Source organism: Netta rufina, assembly GCF_964035555.1.
Source record: "Netta rufina genome assembly, chromosome: 2".
In the NCBI taxonomy this organism is placed as follows: Eukaryota; Metazoa; Chordata; class Aves; order Anseriformes; family Anatidae; genus Netta; species Netta rufina.
Genome location: NC_140124.1, coordinates 27,292,665 through 27,315,569, shown reverse-complemented (window position 1 = coordinate 27,315,569; position 22,905 = coordinate 27,292,665). Strand labels below are relative to the sequence as shown.

Genomic DNA, 22,905 nt, shown 5'->3' with positions numbered 1-22,905 from the left:
AGACTACATTTGCTTTCATTCTGGTAGAGAATAACAGAAGGAGCGTTATTTCTTTTTAGCATTTTTTTTATTTATTATGGAAGTATATTATTCTGGAAGTGTTAAATTTAATGATTTACCTGTAAATCATGGTAATGAAAATCAAAACATGTAAATAGTGCTCTTTGTACAAAATCATAGCTTTTGCTTTGTCATTATTGTTTCTCCTTGTGAAGTCAGGTGGAGTTTAAGTGCTGAGAATGTCTTCTTTGTGCAATTCCTGCTGTAATGTTTTTTCCAGGTTCTCCAATGTCAATTTCAGTAGCATTAAGTGGAGAAACCAAAGCAGTCCAAGATACCTTACATACAAAATATTTAAGCATTTTTAGTTGGTTGTAAAAGATGTACTTTTTTTGACAGCATGACCTTAAGCAGAAATGTTTTTCACAGTGTAAGTATTTTATAGTCTTATAAATTTAAATTACCATTTCAAGTACTATTTGTAAGGATTGCTGTAGACAATGAGATAAAATCAATGATTTTCTGAAGCCATTTCATGTATATTAAATATCACTGATGATTGTTACCGGGTTAAAAGCAAAGTAACAATTTGTGATAGAGATGCCCTTTTAAAAGCATGATAAGAGGATGCTATTTAAAAATAGAAGCAAGCTTCTTGGAACAGATTACATCATCTTAAGATGTATTGCTTGTAGAATATAGTTGCTTCCAGAGATTGATGCTTGCCCTTGAGAGGTGGTTCATCATCTCTTCAATTATTTTTAAGAAGAATCTGAGATATAAGAGCCAGCAAAATGGCTGTAAAAAGAATAAAATGAAGTGTTAGACTACAAATACAATATATTTTTGGATGATCTTGTTTAATGTAACCTAGCTGAAATGCAAAAAATGGTGGACTTGGTTTAATTCTTGTGCAACTTCAGACTTTTATGTATACCAAGAAAAAGCAGGCTAAAATTGCTGTTCTTATAATCAGAAAAACTTGTAATGCTTCAACAGAATATAGCAAATAAAAGTATACAATAATAATTTTTAAAAAGATAAGTGATTGAAATCAATAATGGTGTTAAGTCAAACTTTAACGTTGGGGTTTGCAACAATAATTATTGCATTAAACAAGCACTCTCAAATATGATGTGAAAAACATTGTGCTCCAACAATTTTTCTTAGACTTTATTTTATTAGACTTTTTCTGAAGTCCAATAATTATTGAATGTGTAAGCATTCAATGTAATCTTCCTTTTTTTTTTTTTTTTTTTAATTTCAAGAAGAAAGGAACTACCAAATGCTGTTTTCACTTAATTATCCTGCTCTGTTTTGATCTTAAAATCTGAAGGAAATTATGATTGCGTAGGCAATTTCAGATGCTCTAACCTTGCAAACCAGTCTGTGTGGGTAAAGCCCCTAACCCACATGGATCATTATGTGAATTCAGAACCTAAATGAAGTGTAAAAATGTAAACAAGATAGGTTGTGAAAGGAGAAATGAGATTTGGAAAATTCTCTCAGTTTTAATAATCCGGAAGGCTAGGAGGATAGCTAAAGAAATATTTTTAAAAAATAAATGAAGTACAGATGTGACTGAACTGAGAGAATTCTGCAGGAGAGAAGAATAAACAGGAAGGGGAATACAGCTGTTGGGGAAAACATTGTTTACACAAGAGAACAAAGTTTTTCTATGGTCGCCACTGCCCAGGAATTCCTTTTTATACTTTCCTAAAATGCCTGGGCACATACATAATGTAGTCCATCTGCTTTCACTTCGTAAGGCCTTTGCTGTTCAGTAATGTGCTACATAGGCTTTGAATCTTTACAAAGATGCTAAGTTTGATTTTTCTTCTTAACATAATGAAACCAAATTGAAGATATGAATGAAAAAGAAAAAATAATCTAAAAAACACAAAACCATTCTAAGCAGAGAAATGGCTAATGTGACATTTCATCTTTTTATTTATTTTTTTTTATTTTAGGGATATTCTGCCTGAACCGTGTTAGATTTTAAATGTTTTCTGTGATAGGACAATGTAAAGTCAAAAAAGCAATGCAGTAAGATTGTTTTTTGTTTTGTTTTGTTTTTTTTTTTGTTTTGTTTTTTGTTTTATAGTAACTAAAATCTTTCTAAGTTTGCATCTGGACAAAATATAATTAAAGTGTTTTGAGGTATACGAGTGAGGTATACTCACCGGTGTATTAAACACCAACCATGAAACCTATTAATCATCGTGCATTTATTTTTCTATTTAACAACATTGCCATTTCAGGTAATATATAGCTTAGTTGTGTTTCTCACTGGAGCAGTAGTAGTGTACAGGATTACGTACAACAATGCAAATCAGTAAGTGTCATTCTATTATCTACGCGGAAAAAGATTAAATAGAAAGCAAAACCTGAAATTCAACTGTACAACTTCTTTTCTTGCATTAGCACTGTAAACTTCATGCTCACAACAGTGAGAGCATATAGGGAGTAAAAATTAAAGGCAACCTGGTCATCGTGGTGATGTTGCAGGTATTTTTCTTAGAGTGTTGGTGTCATACTGATAAGGTCTGCAGTGTGTCAGTTGCATTCCCCAGCATTATCTCGTATCCACCCATCCCAAGTATGCTGCCATCATTTGTGTTGGCCAAGAGGACCTTGAAGGCCAGCTTAGTGTATTACGGTGCTTTAACTGGGGAAAATGCTAGTGCCTCTAAGCATGAGCTTTTCACATCCCATTCCAGTTGATTCATTTCCCCTGTCCGCCTACTCAAAAGGGACTGGAAGTCAAATAACAGTCTTGCTCAGACCATGAAGAATTTAATCTGGAGGCAAATAAATGAAAAAATGTAAATGACACTTTCTAACTGTGAGGATATTGCACCTAAAGGATTCAAGAAGACCTCCACCACATCTTCAGTAAATGAGATGGAAACTGAACTGTATAATTACTAGGTGAATAAAATCTTGTGCATAGTAGAGAGTTTAGTTTTACACTGTATTGCAATTTTCTTTACATAACCCCTCTTGCTGGTCTTTCAGTCCTGACAACCTTTCTCTGCCTCCTGTGGGGGGTAACTGCCTAATTGCTCTCCTCTTGCCAACACCTCCCCAGCTCCATGTGTGCCAACCATCCTTGGTTCTCAGTTTCCATAATATAATCAGCACAATTGACTTGTGGAAAAAACGTGGAGCAGTTCTCAGTACATTTAATACTAAGTCCAGGTTTCTTCTGGTTTAGAGCTGATGAAGATCTTTTATATCTGAAAGCTTATTTCTTTGCCTTTGCCATCTCCTTTGGTTGGCCCACTTCTTGCTAGAAATCTTTACAACCATTTTTGGCATCTTGCAGACTTGCATCATAGTATCCCCAAAATGACTGCATTCAGACTGTGTTGAGTTACATGCATGTGTGCAAAGAACTGTTGGATTTTATCAACTCCCTCACAGTCATTTGAGGAGATGTTCTGAGTTTTTGGTTACCAGGAACAACATCTTCCCTAAAGAGGATGTATATTCTTGTACAAAAATGTGCACCCGTTTACAGTTAGGAATAGTATGTGTCCAAGCATGTTGTTGTGGTAATTACTCACAACTGCAGACTGACAGATGCGTGCTTACTACTGGAACTACATTTGGGCCTCATAATGTAAAAGTCTATCCCAAAACTATGAAGTAATGCTACTTAAGTGAGTGTTGTCCTGTTTGCAGTTAAGAGTTTCTTGGTCAACAGAACAGAGAAATCATTGGTAATTATTTTCTGTGCATTGTCATTGCTTCGAGGTCTCCATTAGTGTAAATACTTTTTTTTTTTTTTTTTCTTTCAGCTTAGTATAGCACACATCCTGAGTTTGACTAATACTGAAACTTGTCACCAACAGAAAGCTGAGGCACATATGTAGGCTGCTTAAGGTAGAAAAAGCAGACCTGCTAGGAAGGTTAGATGCTAGATGGTTACTGCCTTCCCTTCCTTTAAATTGTCATTTTCTATTTGTTCCCTTCTGAAAACAATTTCTGTATTGATCCAAGCTAAAAATGAAGTACTGTGAAAAATCTTTCCATTGCAATTGCTTGAGTGATATGTTATGTGTTGGCTGATAATCAAAGAGTAGCCAGAAGGTGTTTACCCTGTGAGAGGTAATGCTGCTCTCACACAGTTTATGCCTGTGAACTCCTCTCCTGGACTGGAGATTATTCCTGTCGCAGGTTTGACAGGGATTTGGTCAGGCCAAGTAAGAGGTTTGAGTGAGGCTTCATCTGCCACGTGAATCGAAACAAAGTCCATCTTCCCTTTACAACAAAGCAAAAGACTTTGAGGGAGGATGTGGGTGTAGAAAGTTGCAGCAGGCCAAGGCCTGCAGTCATGCAGACCTAGCAGTTGCATGAGTGGCTGTGTTCTGCCCCGTCAAGGCTCTGTGTGTCACTGTGGCCACCCTGTGTAGCTACCCTGAATGTGCTCCTGCTTTGTGGCCCGTTCACAGCTGCTGTTCTAGGTTGTTTTTTTGTTTGTTTGTTTGTTTTTAACAGTATAAAACCCCTTTTTGTCATGTAAATACCAGATGGCCAGGGAAATTGCGTTCACCCAATGTGAGCAGGTTTTGAGGAGATTCCACTGGTGTTCTTGCTCTCAGCTGTCATGTACCTGACTGCATGGCAACTGCTCCTTCTTTGGCACAGTTCAAAGTTATACAGATTACTTTAACCCTAAGGAGTTTGTCCATATGCCTAACCAAAATAGAGGAGAAGCCTCATGCATCCAGCACTGGTGTCAGTGGGGATGGAGCTGCTGACAGCGCCCCAGTTCTGTCCCATGTCCTCATCTGGCACAAGGGCTATGGCTCATTGGGTCAAAGCCCCTGAGGTCAGAGCATACCCTACATACAGTGTAGGCACATTTGTTTGGAGTTCATTTCTTTCACTCTGCACAGGCAGGAGATGGGGAAGTTGGTATGTACCATGTAAAGAGCACTGAGCTATGTATTTGAAAAGTAGGGCAAGATTTTTGGAAAGAAAAAGCCAATAGTACTAATAGGAGTTGTTGAGTTTTTTCTTCTGGGAATAGGAATGGCTGTACAGATGAGCTGCTCTTCTGAAAGATGTTGCCTAAATGTAGTTTAACTGGTGTGAAACTCAATGCAAATGTTCACTGTGTTTTGATAATAGCATATATGAACTTAGCTTAAAAATGTATTCTTCACAGCTTAAATCAAGTAAATAAAGTCTTGTTTAAACATGCTTAGCAAGTGTTTAATTCAAAGTCATTTTTAAAACACTTCAGTTAAGCTGCAGAAAAGTAACACATCTCCTCCATCTCTAGGACTGAACTTGAATGTTGTAAGATGGTGTGACTCAGTCATGTTTTTTGCTTTGCCTGAGTTTTAGTGTGTGGTTATGTTGTGCTGTGATCTTAATTTTAGTAATGACTTTGTGCATCTGATGGATTGAAGACTTACTGTTGCTGCTTTTTGCTTCTTAAATTTAACAGACTTTTCCCTGTTTTATAGGAAGTCATGATTGGAGTTATGGAAGTGACCCACCTCTCATGCCTGAGTCAGTTGCATCCTGTATTTGATAGATCTTTTTCTTAAAGCTGGCTTATTGTTTTTGCTTTGTGTTGTGTGTTTTGTTGCAAATAGTTCATTGCTAGTAGAGTGGTTGGATTCATATTCTGCAATTGCGCTGTGGTGCTCTGTTTGTAAAAGCTGTTGTGAGGCTTACAGCTAAAGATTTGTTCTCTGGATTTTGGCTGGTTGGACTTGCTGGATTGTGCTGAGAAATGTAACTTTAGCTAGGGCTGTGTCCAGCTGCTGGTTATGTGAAAAGGATTCAACAGAGGCTGCTCTCACCAAATAATATGACCATGTCTCCTTGTGTTGGGCCATGCTGGAGGGGCATGGGAAATTGGGAAGGAAGAAGAACATATCTCCAGATCTCCTTAGCAAAACAAACTTAAGAGTTTTTCTGTTGCTATTGGGCTGTACCTCTCAGTCTGTTGGTTTTGTTTTGTTTTTCCTCTGAAGGGACTAAATTATTTTTTAATAATGGAGGAGAAAGTGTATTCATATTGCTGCAGGGCAGTTGTTCAGAAAGTTATTTTGCACAGAAAGCAGCAATGTTACTCACCACAGACTGTTTCCATGTCTCGAAGATATTTGATTTGGATGTAACAAAATTTTGCTGCTGCAAAGATGCATTTGGATCCAGATCTTTGCACTACAACAGTATTAATAGTAGGGTGGAAAAGGTGTCAGATTCAGCTCAGAAAGTTAAACAGAGAAGGAAAAGAAAAGGACTCTCCTGAGATGTATTCAAGCAGAATACCTTGTTGGTTGAATACCGTGAAGACCTTTGGCACATGAATTTGGGGTATCTTTAACTGATGGATCGGTTCTGACTAGAATATCTAAACCAGTAGTAGGGCTCCTCTAACAATATTTGTTTTTAGCAAACTACCTTGTCAAAAATTATAAAAAGGAGAAAAAAAATTAGCTGTATATATGCTTTTTCTAGAGGATTCATATCGATGATATTACTGTTCAGTGCACCACTCCCCTTTTAAATATCATGAGTACAAGTTTCACTCAGCAGAAAACCCTGTAGGACTTTAGGACTTGAACAAGAAGAGAGGAGTGGTGCCTGCATGCTTGGGCAATGGATACTGGAAACCAAGCTAGACCTATCTAGTAGGTTTTGGCAGTTTGCAAAATTGAAACCCCATATTATATTCAGACCTGGGGTTTCAATTTTATATATATATATGTGTGTGTATATATATATATGTATACGTAGACTTAGGTGGAGTGGTGTACAGAATTTTGTGAAAATAAAATATTGAGGTCTGGGCTTTTCTCTGCACTACAGATATAATTGTAAAAATGTTGGAGTGTTTGAAAATTGCTCCCATTCCTTCCCCAAATGAATCTGTGAATGCAAAGCCTACTTGCTGTCATACAGTTACAATATAGGGAGTATTTGTACATGCTTTCTATTATTTAGGCATGTTTGGGCATACACAGTGCTTGAATACACCCTGGCAATTGAAGATGAACGCTCTTAGAGTTAAAAAATTCTTTAATTCAATGTGTTTTTGAATTTTCGTAAGGGAAAACCTGCTATTACTGCAGTAAGAAAAGAGATTAATACCTTTTTGGAAAAACGGAAGTATCCATGACAGAACAGCTCTCAGGCAGCACCATGAGAAGGCACCAAGCCAGTGGGAGTTCAGCACAGCACCTTGCTCACAAAGCCACCTTGACCTGCCTCAGAGTTACCTGATTCTTAACAATGGATGCGTTAGCTCAAACTCATCCCGCCATCTGTCCAATATCTTTGTTTGTGACCAATGGTAGCAACCAGTTGCACAGAGCAAATATATGTTGATATTTTCTTATACTGTGACCAATGGACGCATCATAAGCTGCAGTGTTGTTTTTTTCTATAAAATTGACCATTTGCCTTTTGAACTCTGGTTCTCACAATGTATTGCTATGATTGAGAGTTGCCCTACTAACACAGATGTTATATAAAGATCCACTGTCCTTCTGTTGACCCAAACTGCTGGTTTAGTATAATGCTCTCTGCTTCCTGCGTTGGCCAATGTATAGTCTTTCCCAATGTTTGTATATGCGATCTGATGGCCTCCCAACACTCTCCTTATTCAGCTTTTTTTTCCATACTGAAAAACCCTAATCATTCTTCCTATAGAAGCTAGTTACATCTTTGGTCATACATTTGTTCTATCCTGCCTTTTTCCCTTTCCAGAGTAATGTAGCTTTTTTCCCTCAGTTCTAAGGCCAAACTGGTACACTTTTGCAGATCCATCCTGGCTCTGGGCAGAAGAAAAATATCCAGTGGGGAAAAAAATCTTCATGCCACTGTATAATATTCATGGAACCAAATACACAATGTGTGAGTAGGTACTTGTTTCTCCACATACCTAAAGAGACACAAGAGAGGTACAGTGCAAAACAGCAGGAATAAACAGGGCTAGGAAGGAAGGGAGGTGGTAGGAAAAGGGAAAGAGAAATGAGTAAGGTGTTTGTGTATTTGTATAAACCAAAGAGGAAAGCTTCTCAGTAGGATTCAATTTCCATGATAGCCATCTTTGAATATATTAGAAGATGGTACAACCAGCCTTTGTTTTTTGGGGGGAAAAAAGGAAGAATATTCAAGTCACCCATAATTTTATATCCTCACAGGGGTCAGAGAATTGCTTACATCTGCTGATTGTCAGTGGTTATGAAGCAAGCAGCCTTGACCATGGCTTAGTCATTACTGCCAGGCTGGAGTTACATGGCATGTAAGCCAATAGACTCTAGGCAGTAAAATTTTTACAGGCTGAGTACTGAAAAACTTAAGAGGGAGATTAGACAGAAATGTGACACAAACAGCAGATTTCATATTCCACAAAAATGGTGGCTTGAGTCCATGACCTTGCTGTTTTGTAAATATGGTATTTGTATAATATCCTTTAGAAAAAAAATCCTCTGTTGGGATTTAAAAATAGCACTGTTTCCAATAACATATTTTGTTACCTTATATATTGCTCTTAAGGAAAAAACAAAATACAGGAAGGTTCATTAAGCACTTTGCTTCTTGCCATGACGTTGTCCTTGACCTGAGTGGCTTACCACAGAAGAACATGTTGCAGACAGCCAACTAGGTGACATGGGTCTTGAAACAGGAAGAAAAAGGCAGGTATCTGACCCAAAGTACTGGGAGGATAGGGGTAGGGATAGAAATTAGGAAAAAGCTACACAGGCGGGGAAAAAGAAAGAAAAGTATTAGGCAGTTAAAGAGAAAAAAAAAAAAAAAAAAAAAAAACAGAGAATGGAAATCGTAGTTTGGCATACATTTGTATCCTGAGCATAATGGAGTCCTGTATTTAGGAGCTCTTTTGTACACTTAATTGTAATTTCATCTCTTTGTATATCTTTCTTTTCTGCTCTCAGGCAACTAATTGCTAATTGCAGCGATGCAGCTGCATTTGCAAGGTGTCTGCGCCAGTTTTTGTCAAGATCTTCTGTGAAGGTGTAGCTTAACCAGCAGCAGGATTCCTAGGAAACTGAGACAGTTTTTCTGAGCAGTCCACACTTCTGGCCTGAAAAACTGGAGGGGCAGAGAGATAAAGAGAGAGAGAATCAAAAACTGTAAGAGGTAACTTGAGGACTAGGGGAAATTGCTTTAGACAAGGTGTTTCTAGGTCAGTCTGTCTCACTTATCAAAGAGAAGATGGAGAGTTGGCTTGACTGTGGTATATAAGTTCCCGAAGCTCCTCAGTCCCCTTTTCAGGAGTTTAGCAAGAATCATTTATTGGAAGCTTATCCTACATGAATTCAAATAGTAAATGAGCACATATTTAAATAGTTATGGTTGTTATTAGCAATAAAGGAGCTTGTTTTATTTCCAGACATCACTTAGGTTAGGATTCCTTGCCTTTAACTTCTGATAGTTGCTATGTAGATGTCTGCACTTAAGCTAATCATCAAAAGCTCCCTTTTTAGTTCAATGAAAGGAAATGGGTGGTTTTAGGGTAACATGAATCAAACTCTAGAGTCAATAGTGGATGCAGAGCTGGCCAGCACAAACTAAAAAAGACTGCAGAGTAACGGTGTAGATGTCAGTGGCTAAACTAGTTGCACCTAGTGTGTCTTTCTGGAAGATGTGCCTTAGGGCAAGCGCAGGAGAGATGTTATGTGATTGATCTGTTCTGTCCCTAAACTCTCTAGGCAAATACAAAGCAACTATCTAGGAACACTTCAAGAAAAGCTACAAAACTTCTCAAAGCTGGATAAGGTATGAATGATTCAGCTATGCATAAGGGAAAATTTTGGCAAAATAGTGACTACAACTTTGAAGATTACTATGGGAGTTACAGTGGCTTTCAAAGAATTGCTAAAATGGGCCCTGTCCTATCAGGATATGTATTGACAATCGCAGAATCACAAAAAATAATGGATCTCTCTTAGTGCTTCCTGGAGTTTAAAGGTTTGTTACCCACAAATACCTGGACATTTTAATGAAGTGTTTTTAACATATTAAAAAAAAAAAAAAAAAAAAAGAAAACAAAAAAAAGAAAATGAAGTATAAATTCGTTTTATTTAATATCCAAAATTGCAGTATTTTTAAAATTAGTAGTTCAGCTAAAGCTAACGACAAATCTGATTTAAAAAAAAAACAAAAACCAACTCTGAAAACTTAGTATATTTGCACCTGATTAAGCTTCACCTATTACCTAATTATGTTGTTTTCTAGGTAGCTAAGGTTTTAAATGTTGTAATTGCCGATGGGTTTAAAGTACAGAATATTATCATCCCACCTTAAAAGACTTTCAGGTTGTTCTGTTCCATTCTGGGAGATGATAATGATCTCTAGTGATAAATATGTATATGTATGTTTGTATATTCAGTTTAGGTTCTAAGTAATGCAACCTTGCAAAGTTTCTTAAATATAGCTTCTTAAAAGGCTCTTAAAATTTTCCTTTTCAAATTATAATATATGTAGTGCCTCAGGTCAGCACGGCATGTTAGAAGCAGAAGTAAGCTGTGAGAGTACAATCAGTTCCCTGATGAAAAAATAATTAAAACCCCAGTTCTGTGGTGTAGCATCAGAGCCACTGATGGGAGTAGAACACAAAAAGCATTTTTATTTCTATTAATTTCATGGGCCTAAGAAACTCCGTTGTATTATGCATTGCATGCTGCACACTTATTTAGAGCTGTACATTGTGTCAAAGCTATCATGTGTCGGTGTAAAGTGTCCATGTGAAATCTAGTTCTGTCATGTAATCCTTTCCATGCTTGGTACACAGAAATTTTCCTGTCTGTAGCATCTTCCAGAGGGGGACAGTAGGAGAAGAGAGAGGGAAGTTTAAAATCCTATGGCCTTACCCATGAGAAATGGTACACAGTGTGCAAAAAAAGCCCCCTGCAAAGCATGAAACGTTAAGCAGTAATTTGAGTTCAGTTTTATCTTCACTTTAGTCAGGATATGTTTATATTCTTATTACAAAACAGTAGAAGCAGAAGAAAAATCCAATCCCTTCAAACTCTCATAATTCTCAGATCAAGAAGCACAGTTGAAGGCTGAAGCTCATTTGAATGTGTTTTGTCCAGACACCCTGTGGCAGCTCTGATGCTTTTTAGCTGGTAGGTGTTGGTGGTAGAGCTGTGCATGTGCGTGCACATGTACTGAAGTGTGTACTGCACTGAAGGTTTAAGAGAACTGTACTACCCAAGTCAAGAATAGCGCACGCTGTTCACAATCATGGCTACATGATAGGGATGTTTAGGTGGTAGTGTTTGTTTTTGTTTTTGCTTTTTTTGAAAATAGGAGGGATTCCTACCTTGTGAAGGAACCTTTTAATTTCTTCTACCTTCTGTGCTTTGCTTTCAGCCTGCATTACCAAGTGCCTGACTCCACTACTTCGGAGATGCCCAGGGTGGTCTCATCTCAGGGCTTCTGTGCAAGTGCATTGCATGGTCTCTTACAGTGTGTGCTGGTGCTGGACTTGGTGCTAGCATGGCTGGCATCCATGCTTAGTGAAACTTAGAAAAGTTTTACCAAGGCTTGTTTTCCCAGCGCAGCCCCAGTTTAAACATCCATCCTTCAAACAATGGGGCTTGTACTTCAGTATTGCATATCACTGGGGCAAGACCTGTAACTTATTTGGTGCTTTTTGGTGTCTGATGCAGTGGGATTCCTCTCATTGAAACCTTCAGTACCTGCTGCAATACAAATTTTACATAATAATGAGCAATAGTATTGAAATCAAAGGGGATAGATGAAAATGGGAATTATCATCAAAGACTATTGTTCTTATGTGAGAATTAAAACTAGTACAGCTATTACTTTGTCTCACATTTTGATTACATTTTGTGAGAAGGAAAACTGAGTGTAAGAATGATGCTAACACACAAATTCAAATAGGATGTTATAGTGAAAATGGGTATAATAGAGCTGGTTTGAATGACAGAATTTGCATGCAAGCTACCAGGTTTGGGGGAATAACATTTCAATTACAAAGTGACTTTCTACTAGTTCTTTTCTTTAGACAGCTTCGTCAGAGTAAAAGCACAGCAAAATATATATCAGTCATGGAGATTTAATTGTTCTGACTAGAAATGTGATTAAAGAAAAAAACAAACAAACAAAACACTTTTACCAGCATATGATGAAGATTTTATGGTCACCTTGTTTGTACACAATGTTTCAGATCTAGCTGTTTGACAGAGAAACATGGTTGTTCTTTGTCCCAGTAAATACAGCAAAATGCTGCTACTGGTTCACTAACCCATATTAAGCTGCATTTCTCTGTATTCTGCTACAGAATGCTTTAGCATTTCTTCTGCTTCCCCTACTCCCCCTCTTCTTTCTTTGCGGTACTTCTAGCACTCTTGCTTTATTGTGTACGTTCAATTCCAGGACTGTATGAACATGCTGCAGTGAGAACTCCGAACAAGTGAATTAGATATTCCAATTAAATCTAAAATTTCTGGGTAATTATGTCAGGTAAACTGCTAGTAGGTATTTGCAATTATTTGAATAGAGATTGATTTCGTCATGTTATGTTGGATATCACTGTTTCAGCTGAATGTTTGATGTTCTCACTATAAATGTTTCAGCTGCTAAAAAAAAAATGGTCTTACATTGCTGAAAAGTCTTTTTGCTGTGTTCTATCTTATGATAGACTTGCCTTGATCAAGTCCATACATAATGAGAGTTTTATGCCCCTTTGGATACCAGAACGTTTTCTCAGTCTCCTTTCCAGAATCTTTATAGCTTACAACACAACTGGCCTAATATATGTTTAATTTAGCTTTCACTTACATCTGTTGTCTTTTCTCATGGATTTTCTAATACACAGAAACAATCTTGAAACAGGACATTTCAGTTTTCAATAACGCTGTTCCAAAGCTTTATTTGCTTGTACTGCTGTAGTGACTGGGATCTGAGTCATGGGTAGCAATTCTACTCTGCTAGTCTTGTATAGGAATAGAAGAAAAAGGCAGTCTGTAGGGCAGGCATATCTGCATTTTTTCCACTCATCACACAGAATTAACCATTACTTCAGAGCTGATATTTCTGCTGTTCTTCTGTGGCAGAAAGGCTGACGATATTTTTCTTGCTTTAAAGAGTAAGACAGGTAGACAACTAATGGTAATTAAGTCCTTTATAAGAATTGCAACACGACTGTTAATCTGCTTAATCAAGCTTAATAGGGTGAGGTGCCTGGGAATGTGTGCTCAAGCAGGAGAAATTGCAATTAAGTCCAAAATGTCAAACTTGAGAAATGTATCATTGGAACTTACACACTTTTTTCCAGGTTACCTAAACTCTTACCTCTTTCAAGAATTGTTCCACTTCTTGAACAGATTTGGTGTACGTCTGCTTAGCTTCAAACCTGGCAGATATTATTAGGATCTATTACACTGTCCAAGTGGTTTTCCTTTCTAGGTAGCCATTTCTCACTTTGTAAATTTCATCTCCTAAAATTAACTTTTATCAGTGTTTCTCATCGGTTCATAAATGAAGGGCTAAGGCAAACGAACAGAAGTTCGCTACCTCTTTTTTAAACATTATTCTTATGTGTTATTCCTACAAGTTCATGGAACAGAGATTAATACATGCAATAAATACTATTCCCACTCAAGGGAACAGTTGAGCCGAAGTATAGCCTGCAAAATGCAGAACATAGTGAAGCACACTAAAATCAGGCTTAGTACTGTGCAAGACTTAGGAAGTCCGCATGTTGCACATGGAATAGTTTAGTTACAGTCATTATTTTGTATAAAACATTACCTTTTATGTTCTCAGATTATGTGGCATCAGTCTTGACTTTAAAAAAATAAATAAATAAAAATCATCATGTGCTTGCATGTGTTGGTGTAAAATTGTAATGGGTGCTCCTTTTCATAACTTCGTAGCTTGAATGGTGTTCTTACAGTTCTGTGGGAACTGTGATAACCTAGTTCCTTATGCTTTCTGTGCTGTATGCTACATAATTTGTTCTCAAACTGCAGTCTACTTTAGTTTCCATTTCAGTTTCCCGTAGTCTTTACAACAATCAGGTATGCCAGAAGGTGCTACACTTACTTAATGCAGAGATTTGTGTCGATTCCATCTGCTGGTGGAGTTTACCCAGAGCCCCCAGCAGGAAGGTTTGCTATATTCCAGGAATTCTTCCCTCTTGATTTACTTCCCCCCCCTTTTCCACCCTGTACACACACTGTGCATGCTTTTCAGATCGAGTAAGTGAGAGGCTGGGTGACAAATTAGACTGAAAGCATCTGTTTCTGCTTCTATGCTGAAAGTGCTGAGACAAAAATATACAGTATATAGAATGAGTTAGTGCATTTATCTGATTTAAGTTCGGTTTGGAGATGATGCCTCACTAGCTGTATTCTCCCTGAAACTGGGCTACTACTAGAAATAAATTTTCCATGTTATGATAGACTGAAAGAAAGTAGTAATATAGAAGACATAAAGGTTTCTTGAAAACACGTGACAAATCCATATTTTAGTAACTGAATGTACTGAACAGGATTTTTGATTGCATCTGAATATTATTATTATTATTATTATTTTTTTTTATGATAGCACTCTTGAAAGCTGGGCCTTTTCTGTCTGAGATTTAGGAACCTGTGTTTGCAGATATTCGCCCTTACAATCAAGCATGCCAGAGTCTGACTTTCAAACTCCCAGGATTTAGGATCTTAACACTGATTATTTATTTCAATCTATTCAAATTATTTCAGTTTTATCTGGCTTCTTAAAGTTTATCAAGCTATTGATTTAATACTTTGTTTTCTCATGTGTTCTCTTTAAAGAATTCTGTAATATTAAATATTACATATTTATATTGTAATATTGTACTTTGATATTTGCATTGGAAAATTAAAAGCAGATTGTTTTTCCTTAGAAAAAGGAAAATATGGAGGGTAATGGTCTTTTTTTTATGTCAGTGCTGCCATGGTAAGATTTTCTTGTACAGCATAAATCTCATAACTAGCACCTATCGCTTCAGATGCTTCAGAGCTCTTTTATTGTAAAATGTCTGCCTTGCCTTTGCTTCAGTACAATTCTCTTAGTAAACTCCCAACACTTCTCAGACCAGGATTTTGAAGGAATTTTTTATGTTGTGCTCCAGTGAAACAAAACATACAAATAAAAATTTGCAGGATAGAAACCACAATGAAGTCCTGTTTGTAATGTCTTAGAGTAATTGAAGGAAAAGGAGAAGATTAATATGTATTACATTAGCTTTCCCTTGAGTAGAAAAGCAAAGGTTCATTCTTATAACTTGTGTGGTATTAAGCAGATTACACTTCGTAAGCGTAAAGGTTTTATACCTAATTCCTGAAGCCACAAGTAGTTTTAAATGTTGTCTAATAATAATTCAAATTGAAAATGCACTTATACATGAAAGGCAAAAGCTTGTGCTGATGCATTAATGTGGTGGTCTTCCTGGGCTGTCCTACATTGCTGCTGTAAAATGGAGAGTGCTTCTGCTGAATAAACCTTCAGGATATCAAAAAAGCTGAAAAACATTCTTCATTTAACAGTTCTTATACTTTTGCGTCTTCCCTGGTTGGCACGATAAATGTGCGTCATTTGGTAATGCAGCACTGTATTAGGTATTTTGGGTCATCTATATGGACATATCAAGCATATATGCTTGATATTCCATGTTGTGTTATGAATCCTTTTTGTCAGTGTTCTAGGTTTCAAAAGAGGCACTAATTGCATGTTAAGATAAAACGTTGATGTTGTTTCTTGCTAAGTGTCGCTGAAGACTGCAACTAGAAACTCTACAAGTTTTTTTTGTTTTCTGGCCTTTTTACTTGTCTTTCAAGGAGTTGGAGACATGAGGTAGACACAAATCCCGGTCTGTTGCATGAAGTGGAAACCATGGATGCAATTTCCTCCTTTCTAAGAGAATTCAAATCTGTCTCTGCCTCTCCAAAACATATCCTAACTACCAAAGAAATCTTCCAGCTATGGACAGCCCTCTTTAGTTTGAAGTTCTTTCAATATGCTAAAACAACACAAGTAGAGTGGAATTGTAGAATCACAGAGTAGCTCGGGTTGGAAGCAACCTTAACGATCGTCTTAGTTCCAATGCCCCTGCCATGGGCAGTAGTCAGTAAAATGCTGTAGTCTAGTGTTTAGAGTACTGGATCAGGCCAGGAGTATGGGATGTAGTTGTGTGACCAGAAGTCTCATGTACTATAAGTGAGTTTAGGTAAATGTGATTGGAAATATGGTAACCCTAATGCTTCAGGTTATGTTATGAGGTATGTCGTTGTCCTTCCTGTGTAAATGAGCACAGGTACTTGCTGCGAGGTGCTGGAGTCACTTCTGAAGACCAGAAGCATACAAGTTTGTCGTATCTTTTGTGACTGAGTCTGTGTATTCTGAACAAAATAAGTTTACTCTCGGAATTAGTCAAGTAAAGAAAAAGAAATGTATTTGATTTGAGTTTGTGTGTTGTTGTTTTTTTTTCACTGATTTTTTTTTTGGGGGGGGGGGCGGTAACCATTTTATAATGACAGTGAAGGAGTTATAGGAAAAATTATCGCATTTTCTGCTTTGATAATTTCGTATTTACTTGGATGAAAACTAGATTTTGTGTACGAATTTTGCTGTACATAAAGTTCTCTGTTAATACAATATTTAGCGTGTTGTACAAAGCTGTTTTAAAAATGAGCTATTCTGTGCACAAAATGCCTTCATCAACTGTGTACCCTGATACATGATTAGAATACAAGTATTTTTGTATAAAATACGAGTATTTTTGTATAAATACTTGTATTACAAAAAATGCAAAAAAAAATGTGCTGTTTGTGTAACAGACAGTATCGTGTATGCACCTAACACATAGGAGAAGAATCATTTGAAAAACTAAAATTCTTTGAAACAGAAATTGATTGTTGGGCCTTGATGTTTGTGTTTTAGCAACGAATGGGGTAAGCACTCCTATTTCAAGTAAAATTTTAGTGAGAACTTTTTCTGCCAGTTCAAAGTTATTGAAGTGCTATACTGTCAACAAGAAATTCAGACTGCATTTTAAGTTTGTCAGTATAATTGGTTTCCTACTGTACATACATGGAGAAGTCTGTGTGTGCATGTATATTGTGTTATAAATTTAAAATTCCAAATCTGTTGGTCAGGATTTGGATTGGTATTTCTATAGAGAAAAATAAGTGTGTTTTCTAGTTATCTTCCTGGTGTATATACAATAAAACTATTCATCTTATAAACAGGTTAGAAAAGTCTCTTCACTGAATATATTAGAAAAGTAGTAATATAAATGATAGTAAGAACCATATTATAGCATGTTAGCCTGCCATAGCTTATTTTGTGTTGGACTATAATAAATACTATAATACTAAATACTATAATAAAGTTCTGCATAATTTTTAATTGAGTCTGTTCAGAATTTTGATTTTTCCCCCGAAAGTTGTATTAGTTTGCTCTTTCATGAGGAAAAACAGAGGAAAAAAAATCACTACATAAACAATTTTCCTTTTTTTGAAGGTTCAAGCTCAAGTGCGACATGCAAAACTCAACTTTGACAAACTGAAGACTGATGTCTGTCAAAAAGTCGATCTTTTGGGAGCAAGCAGATGCAACCTTCTTTCTCATGTGTTAACGACGTATCAGGTATTCAAAACCCTATAAGCCTCCAAAATAAGATTTCCCGTTAAGGTGTTTTTAACAGGTTACTATAGCAATTTTTAAATACAAGAATATGTAACTAATACTGGAGGGGAGATGTAAAATCTGTAAAAAGCAGATTGGTGTTTAAGCTAATATTGCCTTGAAATTTTACTCTCCCTTACAGACAACACTTCTTCATTTTTGGGAAAAAACTTCACACACGATGGCAGCTATCCATGAAAGTTTCAAAGGTTATCAGCCATATGAATTCACAATGCTAAAGGTAAGGAATACATCAGTGTGTTTGTCTGCCCAGTGATAACAAATAAGAGACCGTATAACCATGTAGAAAGCACACATTCATATTTTGTCCATATGTTGTCTGGCAATTTAATCCCTGTCCCGTCTTTTCATTTGAATACGTGCTTTCTGTCAAATGCATTTCTGGCTAGTAAGATCAAAAACTGCATGTACAGTGTAGTGATAAAGGACATATTTCAAAGGAAGACAATATTCAGGGCTACACTTAAGTATGTGTTTAAGCGCTAACTGGGATTGGTTTTGATTGTTCCTGAAGAATCATGAAGTCCAGCATAATTAGGGATTTATGCTCCCCTCCAAAATTCCACAATGAATTAATGCTGCAAAGCACTCTGTACTTGAAGAGGCGGCTCAGTTTGAAAGCAATTAGGAGTCATAGCCTCAGTCTGTGAGATGTTTGTGCATATGACATGCAGAAGTAGAAGCTGGGCTGCAGTGTGCTGTATAGCCTGTGGCTACCCCAGAGCTCCTGGAGAACAAGCACCTGAAGGTATAAAGTTTAGTTCACCCCAGGCTACCATACTTGCTCGTACATGACTATGCTATATTTAAAGTTGTTTTCTAGAACGTGTGTTGGGAGGGAGTGGTTTCTGATCTTTGAAGTGCATAAAGAGCTTGTGGAGACTGTTATTCCGGCAGCTTGAAACACAACAAAAGAACCGGCCAAACACATTTCAAGCTTCAGTCTCTCCTGACCAGAGGACAGAAGGAAAAGGAAGTTCTGCTCTGGACAGCTTTAAAGACTCAACCTTTTCCATCTTACCCAGTCTGTCCTGCCGGAAAAGTCTGCATTTGCTATGAAGCTCACAGAACTCTGCGCTTCCTTCTCACATCGTCCGTACATGGGTTCTAGCCAGAGTGCATCTCCAAATTCCAGCAGGAGACAGTTGGGAATAGTTATCTTGACACTGCCAGTAATTGCCTACAGACTCACCAGTTAAACTCTAAATCAGTAAAAAGGTCCTCTTTGTTTCCCCATCATCACTTCCCATTGCAGTGACGGCTGGTTCACAGCCTGGGTTTAGCATGGCCAGAGTCCTGTTGAGGAGCCTGGGAAGCATGCAGTGGGGCTGTTCTGCTCCTAACCTCATGATGTTTGAAGTTTTCTGAAGATTTTTTTCTCTACGCTTTTAAACAAACTCTTTCCAATCTAATTTGTGCAGATACTCAGAAAAAAATATAGGCTATTTATTCTCTTTCATATCTAAAAACATGATTATGTGAACAAGACATGTTTTAAAACACATAATGTTTAGATACCTTGTAAAGAAGCTTGTATGGAAAATGCACCACTTCTGGAGCATGAAATACCCTTGTGATGGAGAATGAGAAGTACCCTCGTGTTGGAGGATGAGAGAGATTTTGGAATGCCTGTTATCTTTTGAACTTTCTCCTGTGAAAGATTTTAGTATAATCTAAATTTGGAAATAAATTGGGAATCTGTGATGGAGAAATGCAATCTATATTGCGTGCACATATGCAACAAGCACTCCCTGGAATAGAAAGTAACTGTAAAAATGATTGTGGATATTGTAGTATGTTTAGGGTGAAGCCCTTTGTTATGAGAATCATAACCGTTTTTATTGCTGGCCTCCTGCTCTGAAAAGATGTGATTTCCTGCTTGTGCAGTTATATGTATGTTGAGAAATAATGCTAATCAGGGGTTAGTTTTATACTACAGAATTTCATGGAAGTCTCTGCTTGCAGAAAACAGCTGCTTGGGGATAAGACTCTGTTGCTGCCTTTTAGTATCAGTTCTTTATTTCTTTTGGTCTCTGGAGTGTGGGATTATTTTTTTTTTTTTTTTAGTACATCAAAGTTCAGTCTCCTATATGATCTCTTTTGCCTCAATTAGTTTCTGTTTGTTCACATTAAATGGTTGCTGAGAAGATTCAGTTAAAATCTGTTAATTGCATCAGGTGAGGTTCTGTTGCCTGACAGCTTGGGTGTCTACTGCTGCTTCAGGGACATTCAGGTCAGTCTCCAAACCTCCAGAAGAGTGTGGACTCCCTCAAGTCCCATGCCTTCTCTGCTAGACGTGCTAGAGTGTGGAAAAACAAGAGATGTTTATGGTTAGGAACTGATCCTTACCAGTCATGTCATGTGCTTATGCCAGAGTTTAAGGAGTTGCAACCTACTTCAAGTATTACTTTTTTATAACATATAATAAATGGCTATAGGTGATCTTGGGTAAGTGTAGTTTCTAGTGGAGAAACTTCTGGTCAAAAAAGATATCATGTCTGCTGTTTATGTGTTAAAAACATACAAATGGGATATATAATTGCTTAAAACATAAAATATTTTGATGTGCCCATTTCTACATGTTTAATTGGGAGTTCTCTCTTAGATATAAGACAAGGAAAATATTCTTTAAAGGGATCTTTTCTAAAATAGTGAATGAAGCAAATCATTTTTCTTTTGTGATTCTAGTTCTGTTAGCAGCTTACTACTAGCAGCTTAACTTTACTCATCCTTAATTCAGGAGTGGTCCTGCCGAATTAAGCAAAGCTTATGTGTATGTAGGGTCAGCATTTTTACTTCAAAACAAGAATTTAAGGAAACAATGTTAATATTTGACTTAGATGTAAATTGACTTACTGAAAAATTAGAAGGTGCCGTGTACTGGAAAATTACTATTTGTATTTTGTAGTATGAATATATTAATGTACTAGATTTACCTCAGGAAAGAGACTCTTAAATGCCTCTCGGGGTTGTTTCTGGAAAGAAAACATTGTCTTTAGAGATGTTTGCCAAACTCCCTTAATGAAAAGCAGCCCATTTGTTTTCTTTGCTTCAGGGTATATGCTGAGAGTAGTATAATTGTGCTTTTGCAGCTGTATTTCCTAACTGCTAGTTTTATGCTTGATGAAAGATGATTATTAATGTGCTAACAGATCTATGTATCACGATGTAAAAGTATCCATTACTGCAGTATTAAAGATGATGGGCTGCTGCTTTGGTAAAATCTTTAAGGTTTCATTGTCTTGAAATCACTATATATCAAAGGAATTCAAATTTATTTCAGGGGCTACTTTTCATGAATGGTACCTATTTCTAATTTCTGTCACTGTTTATTTGTCTTCGGTACTTCATGAATCTTTAGTCATATTGTTTACATTTCACTACTCTAATAATAAACTTCCTAAAGAGTTCAGATGAGCCTAGAAACAGTATTAGCACTGGCGAGGGAGTCAAAAGGCCTAAATCTCAATGCATCCATCTATTTGTGTGCAAAGTGGAGCACTGCTGCTTCTGCTGATTACTTGGTTTGGAAAACCCTGCCCTAACACAGCTACTTCAGTACTGCTGCCTTCTGCTGACACTTGCTGTGGACCGGTATCCTTTCTCATTTCCATTTTGTTGCACCATGACTTTATTGCCTAGGCAGAACTGCATATAATCTTACATCTCTGTTCTTTTCTTTTTCTTTTCTATTTTTTCATAAATCTCCCTGAGGAAATACTGAAGCTACCTGATTGTCCTCCTCCCTCTCAGCCCTCTCTTAAAATGAAGCAGATCCAAACTTTTGTCTCTTCAGTGGTGTTATGCATTTCTGGATGTTGTTATGATGTCCTGGGATGTATCGCTGGTTCCTGGAGCTGCCCTTAATCATGTTACTTTGATTCCTTCCTCAGTAAAGAGGAAGAGCATAAGTTGTCCAAGGCACTTGGGAGGAATTGTGGGCAAGCTGAATGCATTGTCAGCACTCTGGTGGTGTAACTACAGAGAACAGATTTTGTGTGCAGTCCAGGTCATCTCAGCTAGTCTTGAAAGAAGCTATAACATAAGCGAAGGAGTTTTCATGAGTAGCAGTCAGCTTAGGAACAGTGCCTGAACTGGAATCAGAGCTGCCTCCATGGTGGAGGAATCTCACAGTTAACTGGCTGGGGATATCCAGTCTGAGTGATGGTAGCAAGCAAAATGTCACTGGGTGACTTTTGGTTGCAGAGTCAGGATAAGCACAAGGAATGACTGTGAACTTGCTTCTGTAGCGTGTACGGTCTTATCCTGATTTTTATAGTTTTAAAAAAAAAAAAAAAAAAAAAAAAAGAGAGACATAATGAAGCTAAGAAGAAAGCTTTTTAGACCTGAAACCTTCAGTCACATACATGTGTGGCTTACATACATGTGTGGCTTACAACAAAGTCCATGTGAGTTCTTGCTAGCATCCAGACACATGCTGTGAAGTTGCACATTTGTCTGTTCAGAGCCAATGAGGTCAGTGATGCTTTACACACCAAACAAGTATGCTTGCTTTTGTCTGAATTCAGTCTGTATCTCACAACTTTGTTTAATCATTTTATTTCCTAGATGATGGGAGTTCTTCCTTTCTTTAGATCTAACCTGAAACAACAGAATGTCAGTGTCATTTCTATGCATGTTGACAATAGTGATCACATTACTGTGGCTTTTTGTTTAGAAAACAGTTGAGAATGGCTTTTTAACACTTATTTCATACCCATTGTCTAGATTTTGTTTATCCTTTTATAAAGATACCTCAGTTCGTAGTACACACTGGGCTGCAGAGTGGAGGAGGCAGGGGAGAGGATAGTAATTTAATTATTTGCTGTTAGAATTGGAGGAAATATTGGCTATATGTCAAAATAATTAGGTAAATTGAATTATTGTTTCTGCTAATTTTCAACAATTTTATCATAGTCTCTACTTAAACTGAAGCTGTATTTCAGAGCTATATTTATTTTTCTAATACAGGAAATAGTAACTCCCATTATTATCGTGCTGTTTCCTTCCCGAGGTACTCATGAACTCCATTTCTATATGCTTTTTCCGTGGGTTGATCACAGTCCTTTAAAAATGGATTTCCTGAAACACTCTTTAACAATGAAGGAAGCATCATAATATAGTTTCTTGAAGAAGGATGCTGATTTCTCTGTATTTTTCATGAAGATGTGGAAGGTTTTACTTCTGATAATTCTCTAAGTTGCA

At 37.1% G+C, this 22,905-nt stretch overlaps 1 protein-coding gene across 6 annotated transcripts in view; it reads left to right on the top strand.

The window, feature by feature from the left end:
* Window positions 1–22,905, top strand: part of ICA1 (islet cell autoantigen 1) — a gene marked incomplete at its 3' end in the record, with an annotated part of 71,063 nt that overhangs the window by 29,610 nt on the left and 18,548 nt on the right. For all 6 annotated transcript variants that reach the window (XM_084306872.1, XM_084306871.1, XM_084306870.1 and 3 more), the window contains 2 exons: window positions 17,515–17,640; window positions 17,822–17,920. In XM_084306872.1, the coding sequence (XP_084162998.1) occupies window positions 17,515–17,640; window positions 17,822–17,920 (225 nt within the window). The remainder of the gene's footprint in view (window positions 1–17,514; window positions 17,641–17,821; window positions 17,921–22,905) is intronic.